Genomic DNA, 10,047 nt, shown 5'->3' on the forward strand with positions numbered 1-10,047 from the left:
AGGTCAGCTGATCAATCTTTATTATAGATGCCCTGGACCAGGGTGTCTGGAGCCTCCACTGCGGCAGAGAAATATGTCTGGAGACGACAGCTCCGCCGAGGAGGATTACTCGCCAGCAGGCTGCTGCAAGGTAAGATGGAGGGATCCCTCCTGGGCAGGTAATACTCTGGACTTCCTGAAGGCGTGAAAGAGAGGCGACCTGTCCGACGACCCAGGTAAGCTCTGACCAGGTTGGGGCTCAGGTGTGACGGAGCAGCTGCAGGTAAGCCTATGGCGGTGCAGAAAGCCCAGATTTGACTCATCAGTGAGCAGGTCACATTGGAGAAGTCTCTTCATCTCTCCGAGCCTCAGTCTTCTTATATGTAAAAGGGGAATAAGGCTTCCTGCCTTGCAAACCTGCTTCGAGGATCAGAGATAAAGGTGTGTAAAGCGCAGGACAGAGGGCAGATGCTGGACGGATAATAATTGTTGTTATCAGGTGGTTTTACAAGTAGAGATAACTCTTCCAGGCATGTGCCTTTCAATCTGGCCTTTCCACCCTCAGGACATCAGCAGATAATAGGATGTCCTGCATTGGCTCTATCCCCAGCCCCCTTCCAAGAGTTTCCATAAATATGTTTTATTTGGGGGAGGTCAGACCTGAGAAGTCCCCAGAGGGGAAAGATGTCCAAGGGAGGTGCATGGCTAAGGCAGAACGGGGCTGGGTGCCTCGGATCTAGGTGTCTCAGGAGCCGTATCTATGAGCTATGGCAACGCACCTGCGTGTGTTTGGGTTTTCAGGGCCTTTACCTCCATCAGATATTATTTTCTTATCCCATCAAATAACCTGTAAGATGGAACCAGTTACATGTTTTTAAAGTCTTTTCAGCCAGATTTTAGACTCTCACCAGGGCAGGAGCTACTGCATTTCATGTGGCTTTATGTACACCCCCCGCCCCGCCACCTTGCCATCCCACCTGCTCCCCTAGTGCACATGCCCGTGTACACACACACACACACACACACACACACACACACACACACACACACACCATACCAGCCTGATACAGACTTCAGGAGCAACTGCAGATTTGAATTGACTTTATTTCACGTTGCATTTGGGAAAGCAGGAAACTTGGCTTCTCTGTTGGTGGTTGTGGTCTCAGCCCTGATTTCTGAAATGAAAGATCCCAGGTAAACAGGCCTGGAAGCAGAATATTAGGATAGCCCTCCCCAAGGTCAGACCTATGAAAGATTTTATTCTGGTAATGAGGGCTTACATTGCCAAAACAAAGAAGGCTGAAGGATTACAGTGCGCTGTGGCATGAAGAATGTAAGTCAGGAAAGTGAAAGGGGTTTAATAACCAGCAATGACATGGCACAGGATGGGAAGGCCATGAGGAGAGTTCCCCTCTCACTCTGAGATTTCTTCTCGCGGTGCTCAGCTGTCCAACGGAGAAGGAGTAGGGAACTCCCTCAGGCTCCAGACCCGGCACACAGTAGGCCCTCAGTAAATATTTGCTGGAGGAATAAATAAATAAACACATCAGTTGCTTCAGAAAGGCATTTGGGAGGGTGCAGCTGAGATCATGACATTAAGAGGTGATCAGAAAATTGAACAGGTGCTTGGAAGCCTGACTGAGAAATTCAACCTCTCCATCAAACAACTTTTTGGTGCTCTGAACCTCAGTTTGCTCTTCTGTAAAATGGTATTAAGATATAAGCGGGAGTGCAGAGAAACAGAGTTAGGGTAGGTGGATATAATGCAGTTGAATGAGATTAAATAATAACAGCTGACTTTTATTGGGCGCTTAGTGTATGCAGGTAGAGCTCAAAGCATTTTCTGTGGATTTTCTCGTTGAAGTCTCCTGCACGTAATGAAGCATGCGCTTCTGCTGTGGAAACTGAGACTACGCAAGGTTAGACATCATGCTCAAAGTCAAAGCGCTTTTCACCAGAATTTCAGTCCATGTCTGACCCTGTGGTTATGTGCTTCAATGCAAACTGCTTCTCCTTAGCTCTGCTGTTGAGATGCTGGCTCGACTGATAGGACAAGGGTCTTTTTTGACGTGGTGAGTTGGAAATGGGAGCTCAGTAGGAATGGGTCATTCGCAGCAACTGCACGTCACTTGGCATCACCACAGCTCGTCATCCACAGTGGAGGACTCCCACCTGCCTCTTCCAAGATACCACCAGCATCTTCCCATTTGGCCAGCCTTTAAGATCCCAGCCTGCTCTCCACCTCCTGGGCTCCCAGCTGAACAGCCCACGCACCATTTCCCTTCTTTGTATGAGTTTAGTCTGTGCTGCATTGTGCCCGCTTTTCCTGACCCCAAATACCCTCAATCCTTCTTTCCAGCTCTTACATCCTGCCCTGTCCAGCACCCCATCATTTCCGAAATCTTTCGCTCATCTAAACTGAGAATGAATCTCAGTTCATTGCTCACATCCAAGCTAATGCTATGGCATGTATCAGCCTTTTATCAGTTCCTTTCCTGGATATTGTTTGTCTTCTGCTTAAGTTGAATCATTGTTCCTCACCCCACCCACACGTTATTGCTATATTCCCCCCAAAACTGTAAGCTTCTAAGGGCAGAGACCTTTTCCACTGTTTCTGTGTTTCTTTATAGTGTCTGACAGAGTGCTTTGCTCAACAGATAGTGATTGGTGATTGGACAGTGGACATCCCAGCATTCCTGGTTACATCCTTATCTGCTCCCCAACCCCCAAACCTTTTTAAAGAACACAGAATCCTGCACAGCCAGTTTGGCATGTGGCCTCATATCTGACTTCAATTTCTCTCAAACACCTTTGTCTTTTTGGCATCTGGCCTCATATCTGACTTCAGTTTCTCTCAAACACCTTTTGTCTTTCCTGCTGTGGAAACAGACTTCGCAAGGTTAGACATCGTGCTCAAGGTCAAAGCGCTTTTCACCAGAATTTCAGCCCACGTCCGACCCTGTGGTTATATGCGTCAGTAAAACCGCTTCACCTTAGCTCTGCCGTTTAGATGCTGCCTGGACAGATAGGGCAAGGGTCTTTTTTGACTTGGTGAATTGGGAATGGGAGCTCAGTGGGAATGGGTCATTTGCAGGAACTTCAGGTCACTTGGCATTACCACGGCTCATCATCCAAAATTGTGGACTTCAATTAGCATTAATAGAATAACACTTCGCACCTTTATAGGATCTTTCCTTAGAGAACTCAAAAGCATTTTACAAGGAAATATTAATGATTCCCATTTCACAGGCAGGACACCCGAGGCAAAATCAAACAGTGGCTCAGTGGCAAAATTAGGACATGATTTTTTTCTTTGTTTTCAATTGTCTACGTAATCACTAGATCATGCTATCCCTTCTAGGTTAGAGTTAAATTACTGTTGAAAGACACGACACACCAAGCTTTTCACCAGCCTTACTTTAAATAATATTTGCTCTTTTCCTGCATTATAAAAGTAGCCTATGCTCATGTAGAAATTATATAAAATACAGAAATATTAAAGAAGATAACACTTACCCATAAATTCATTGTCCAGAGACACCTACTGTTCTTTTGGTATCCTACGTGTCTGTGGAACACGTTATTCTTTGTGACTGAGCTCACCATATATCCTGTTTTCCTCTTAAGTACTAAACATTTCTCCATGTCGCTATGTATTTTACTAAACATAATTTTTAATGGCTACACACTTTCGTCATTTATTTAATCATTTCGGTACTGTTGGACTTTTATGTTGTCCCATTTCGTTGTTTTTGGTTTGTTTGTTTTGTTACCAGAAATACTTCTGGGATGAAAGTATTTGCATTTTATTCTTTTCTTTAACATATATGCTTTCCAGATTTTGTGTGTGTGTGTGTGTGTGTGTGTGTGTGTGAGTGAGAGAGCATTTTAATAAGAAAAAATTATTGCTAGATTAGAGGCCCACTTTCCTGGCTTCTCCCTTCTATCTCACACACAAACAAAATTTTGACATCCTAGGAGATTCTGCTAGCTACTTAAACCTCTAAAGATATCCTAATACAGATTCTCAAAGCTGACACTAGATCAAATATTTACTGTGAATGAAGCTTGAGGGAATGAAAAAAGGTTTGTACTCCCCACTAGATAGATCAGCTTCCCTCTTTTCCATAGGAACAAGCTTTCAAAATCTTACAAACCACACTTACCCAGGAAAAATATAATATACAGTCTGACAGTGCTTATGACAAAAGAAAATCTAATTACATTTCGTGAAAACAAGTCTTCATTCAACTCCAACTGTACAACTGCAGAGATGTGTCATCAAGGATCTTGGGGAGAAACAGAAAAATATTTTGCTTCATGTCATGAATACAATTAAAAAAAAACAAAACTGTGGTGTCCCTGCCCTATATGTCCTGGCACCAGGGACATAGTTGTGTGTTTAAAATATTGGATGGCAAACTGATATCATAAGAACAATATTAATAATGAAAGGTCAATATAAATAGAATGCATAGGGGTCATATCTCCCAGGAGGAAAGAAAAGGAACTAATATATGGTCTTAGCACAGAACTTGAACTTGCATTAAACAAGATAATAATAATATTTATATAGTCCTTTACATACTTCAAGCCTTTCATGCTATGATGATGTACACTCTTAATTCCTAGTGGTTCAGCAATGTCATCAGTGAGAGTCATATAGGATGGTATGTATTTCAATAGCATACAGGAAATATGTAATATGACATGTATGTGGGCCTCTCATGAGGAGGAAGAAGTAAAAAGGGGAAAATGAGATGTGATATTCTAATAAACTCTAAATTTCGAGAAAGTTTATATTAGAATATAAGTTTGGTAACAAAGAGACTGGGGCAGGGGGCTGTGTGGCCAGTGAGATGGGGTATAGGCGCTTGTGGGGTGATGAGAAGCCCTGGGTCCCTGTTAGGGGTTTGGAAGTCCCAAGGTAGTGAGCCCTTGAGTCCATTAAGCTAGATGTATTTTCCAAGCGTAAGACGGAGCTCTGTCTGAAAGATCCAACTGCGAGCTTTTTTGTTTAAGACACGCAGAGAACAGAACGTAATCGTTAGAGGTGTGGAAAGACACCTAGAGCTAGTGGCACTGACATATGCTGTCCAGAAGTGGAAAGCAGACTTAACTGGTGGGCCAGAAATTAAGTCTTTGAAGATTCCAAAAAGGGTCTTGGAACTGAGCGACGCTGTCACCAGAGAGAGGCTGAGGGGGTTGGTGAATAGGAGAGTCTAATTGTTTAGAAATCATTATAGTTTGTTCTTACAAGTTTGGCAGGTTCTTGGTACAATTATACAACTACACATACATTTGGCATATAGAGATGAATTATGTATTCTGCATGTAATTACATGTAGCAAAATGTGTACTTTTATTTGGTGGGTATTTACATAGTACAGGGAATCGTGTACTCAGAAATAATTAGCATAAAGTATTATTTAAAAAACAAAAAAAAAGTTGTTTGGTTTTTCTCGAGCTTCAGAAAAAAAAAGAATCTGGAATCTTCCTTTCATTTATTCCAATAGTCCATGCCAAATTGTTCTGGAAGGCCATCGCCAAAGACAAAAGGAAGACACTGTAATTTCCCTCTGTTGTTCATCATCTTTTGATTTAAGGAAAAGGCCTTTTCAAATTTAAAGTGTCTCAATACTTCTGTCTGGCCTTAGATATTCCTAAATTTAAAACATTTTCAAATTCAGTCAACTTGAATGAATACCTAGATATAAATTTTCAGCTTCTATATTTGTAAAACTGAGACTCTTGTATGACTCATTAGGAGTATGAATAATTTTTTTACCGTGCATCAAAAAGTAGCCATGTCTTTATGTTTATCTGTGAATAAGTTATGAAGGAAACATTTAGCATTATATATTGTCTCTGGTTATCTGACATATTTCTTGTTGGAAACAATTCAAAACCAGTTCTAATTTGGATGCAAAAATATTCAGAAAGTGAATTAAGGTTTTAGAGGTGAATCTCTTTTGAGTTTTCTTTTTAAGCATATCACATAGGACAGAAGATTTCTGAATTTTTTCATTATTCTTGGCGTTGGCTTAAAAACTCTATTCTCCAACTTTTTCTGGAGATAAAGTTTCTAAGTGAAACTTAATTTTATGAGTTCATTATAAATAAGATCTTAGAACATAGAGACTCTTTTGTGAGGGATAAAGAGGATGGCTTTTTTTATAATGCCCTAATTGTAAGACATTTTTCAGTTTGGAAGAAATTCTTGATGGTTAATTCCTTCAAGGAATTAGGTTAACTATATCAGAACGATTACTAAATTAGAATCTTTAGGAAACAGGGTAATATATTTTCCTTTCTTGGGGCTATCAAAGGAGGACCAATTTAGTAATAATCAACCCATATGGCATTTTAGAGAATTTGCCAATTTTCACCTTAATTGATTTAATCAACTATATGTAGCTGTTGGGAGACAGGAGGGTCCACCAACACTGGGAGGGCAGGAAAGTGTGAACTTCTGAAAGTGCTTTACAGTGTTCTGTAAGTTACATTCATTAGTATTATCACATCCCCATTATAGGCAAAATAAAATGGGTCAGAAAAGAAATTTAGGCATTCTGGATGCATATTTATTTGTCTGATCTGGTGCGAAACTGTAATTATTTAAAGGGTTCAGGAACAAACATCATTTTGGTCAGTCTTCCCATCTGATTACTTGGGGCTTGATTTTTGAAAGATTGGGATGGTGAATTAGTCATATACTTGGGAACTGTGAGCTTTCTTTCCCTAAAGGGAGAGCCAGAACATCAGTGTCTCCGGGTTGTTTTTCTTGTGCTTCATTCTAAGTAATATTGTTTTCAAGTCAAGACACTTCTCATTTCCTGGGCCAGTTATCTTACTAACCTGCCTCTGTCTCACACTTCACTCTGGGTTCTTATAGCCATTATTCCATTGTCTTTGTAGACGCTAATAGAGATCTAGGTCCTAAAACCTTTCCATTTTCTGAATATTTTATACAGTACACAGCTTGTATAGATCCACTATATTTGGATGTCAGCAGGTCCTCCTGATCTACCAAGGGGAGGCTGAAAGTCAGTATAAAAAGAAAGAAAGAAAAAGAAAGAAAGAAAGAAAATAGCCTTTTGAAATAGATATAATTTGTTCTTATTCTATGTCTATACTCAAGAAAAAGATAATGTACTTTAACAAGTTTTTTTAGGTCTCTGCTGATTCTTTCAGGCAGCTAAGGGAATTTTTGATCAGTGATTTATCTGAAGTGCTTTTCCTTTAAAATGGTAACATTTTGTGGTGCTGGTAAAGTTATTCTAAACCCTTTTCCCCCTATAGAGAGCAATTAGCCTTGTATATCTCAAAACTTTGGTAGAAGAAATCTAAACTTTATTTAAATAGAGCTTAACATTTGGGCCATTCAACGTAGTGCTTTTTCGACTAAGTCCAGTTAGCATGTAAATAACGTAAGTATAACCTGAAATGTAACAAGGGTATTTAATACTCATTCAAATTTATTTCTGAAATATTGCCGTGGATTCAGAATCCTGAATTCCAACCAGATGTATTTCTGGAGTATTACACAGGTCATATATATTTCACTTTTTTTTTGGTTCAAACCCTGGGGATCGACACGATAATTAGATTGAGAACATCTGCACCAAATCCAAACCATTTCCCTGATCCTTCCTTGAGCCTTCCCCACGGGAGGGTTTTTTTTTTTTTTTTTAAGCCCTTGCACATTTTATTTGTCTAGGTACCTTTCGGGCAATTCCGAGGTCTCACCTGCCTGCCACTGCACAAATAGGAGGGGAAGGCAGACGTACCCTCAAGTGTGGGAGCGGGAGGAATCTTTACATGTGGCATTTCGTCGGGACGGGAATCGCTAGAGGTGGCACTGCTGTTTCCCGCTAGGGGCCTGGCTTTCGGACAGGGCGTGGCCAAGCGCGGGGCGCGCGGGTGGGCACGTGCGCTGGGACCAGAGGACGCGAGTGTCGGGGCGCCGCTGCCCTCTACCGGGCGGCGCGGTCGGAGCTGCAGCGCGGTCGCTAGCCGCCTGCGCGCGCGGGCTCGGGCGCCCCACGCCGAGCCGGCCCTAGGCGTCCCGAGGTCGGGAGTGCCCTGCTTGGCGCGGCGTCACTGCATCTGGGGCCAAGGCTCCCGGCGCCCGCCCGCTCCCACCCACCTGCTTCCTGCCCTTGCTGCGGCTCAAAGCTGCCGCCGGGACGCCCAGGGAACCCCCCTAAAGACCTCGGGAGTCGCGCGTTGTCGAAACTGAGGCTCCTGGTCGCCAGTGGCAGACCTGGGGGCAAGTGTGTTCTCCAAATCTCGGGGACTTTCACTTCCAGTCCCTTCATTCAAAAATGTTGAGTTCACTCCAACGATCAACCCAAAACCTCGAACTCAGTTGAAATGCAATTATATCCCACTTACATGTTTTGTGTTCCTTACAGATTTTATTTACATATAATTTTCGAGATTGAGGAATGTGGGTATTTGTTTTAACTAATTACACGTTAAAAGAAGGGCGGGAGAGTAAAAGTACAGTATTCCTACTGGAAACTCAAACTCACGTGTGTTATAATCAATTAAAGATGACGACCATAAAACGCGTACTTCTTGCCAGGTTTCTTCGAAGAAAGAAATCAAAAGAGAATTGACTTTGGGGTTTATATTTTAGCATTCCTGTAAACTAGGGACCATGCTTTTTGTTATGAGCGTACCCACACTTTCCAAGTTTTTGCACCCAAACCGATGTGTCTGAACTACAGGAAGTTTCTAAGGCTGTTCCGCTTAAGCGGTGCGGGGGGATACAGAACTGGGCTCCAAGACTTTTCCTGTCGTGGCCTAAGCTGGCGCAGCTCCGGCGGACAGGGGCCATCGGGACCCCCGGCCACCAGGGGCGCGGTGCGGCGCGGGGACCGCGCGGCCACTGTGCGGGACATTAACGTGTGCAGCGACACGGGGGTCAGGGCTGCTTTCCCCCGGCTCCAGTGCCCCCAACATGAAACGCCGTTCGTGTCTGGCTCGGTCTCTGAATCCGGCTGGGTCGCAGGGAGAGGGTGTGCGGCAGCCGACCGCCAGAGCGCCTCACACCAGCGCCGCAGCCGTGGGCCGGGTCCACGCGGGGTCGGGGCTCGGGCAGGTGGTCGCGGCGGCTCCGCGCGCTCGGCGCCCTGCCGGAGGGCGAGTGAAAGCGGCGCGGGGCCGGTGCCCTTCCCAAACGGCCGCCTGCTCCCAACAGAGGGCCCAGAAGGGGCTGCGCTGCGTCGCCGCCCGAGACCGCGACCCCCGGCGCCCGAAAACCGCCCCAGGTGAGCCGGGCCCGGGGCCTCCTGCGGGGGCCCGGGGCGCCCCTCCCGTCGCCCGCCAGCGCCCCCTCGGGGCCGGGGAGGCGGCCGCCGCCCGCAGGGGCCGGGGGCTCGGGAGGGGCGGGGGTCGCGAGCCTGGCGGCGGGCGCGGGGGGAGGGGGCAGGGGCCGCGTACGCGAGGCCCGGCGGCCGCCGCCGCGCCCTCGGGCTCCGACTCCGGCTCCGGCTCGGGCTCGCCATGGCTGCGGCGGCGCCGTGAGGAGGAGTCCGCGTCCTCCGTGGTGGCGGCGGCGGCCGGCTCCAGGCCGGGTTTTGGCGCCGCCCGCCTGCTGCCTCCTGGCGGCTCCTGAACTCCAGCCCCCTCTCTATCAGCCTCTCACTCCGTCTCAATATGTCTCAAGATGGCGGCCAATGTGGGATCGATGTTTCAATATTGGAAGCGCTTTGATTTACAGCAGCTGCAGGTCAGGCTTCTCCTCGCTCGGCCTCTCGCCCGGGGGTGGGGGCTGCGGGCGGTCGCGGCCTCCCCCGGGGCTCCGGGCTGCCCGGCCGCCGGGGGGCCGCGGCGGAGGGGAGGAGGGGGGTGCCGGGGAAAGCGGGGCCGAGTCGGGGATAAGTCCCTCTCGCTCCCCGGCCCCCATTGATAACTCGCTTGATCAGAAATTGATCCTCTTTGTTCAATTCATCGATCAGCCCAAGATGGCGCCGGGAGCCGCCGCCGCCACCGCTGCCCCCGGTGTCGGCCCCCACCCCGGGCGCCCCCCCGGCCCTGCGCCGCCGCCGCCACCGCCGC

General features: G+C 46.4%; 1 protein-coding gene across 5 annotated transcripts in view; it reads left to right on the plus strand.

Moving 5' to 3' along the window:
• Nucleotides 1–9,502: 9,502 nt before the first annotated feature.
• The window catches only part of CUX1 (cut like homeobox 1), a 372,932-nt gene continuing 372,387 nt past the window's right edge, over nucleotides 9,503–10,047 (plus strand). For 2 of the 5 annotated variants that reach the window (XM_027126068.1, XM_027126069.1), the window contains exon 1: nucleotides 9,533–9,718. In XM_027126068.1, coding sequence (XP_026981869.1) covers nucleotides 9,656–9,718 — 63 coding nt within the window. In that variant the 5' untranslated portion in view covers nucleotides 9,533–9,655. Of the gene's footprint in view, nucleotides 9,719–10,047 lie in introns of all 5 variants that reach the window. The other 3 variants (XM_027126061.1, XM_027126065.1, XM_027126067.1) reach the window with 3 other exon arrangements.

Source organism: Aethalodelphis obliquidens, unplaced genomic scaffold (genome assembly GCF_003676395.1).
Source record: "Aethalodelphis obliquidens isolate GAN/ISIS:26980383/991018 unplaced genomic scaffold, ASM367639v1 scaffold30, whole genome shotgun sequence".
Lineage (NCBI taxonomy): Eukaryota > Metazoa > Chordata > Mammalia > Artiodactyla > Delphinidae > Aethalodelphis > Aethalodelphis obliquidens.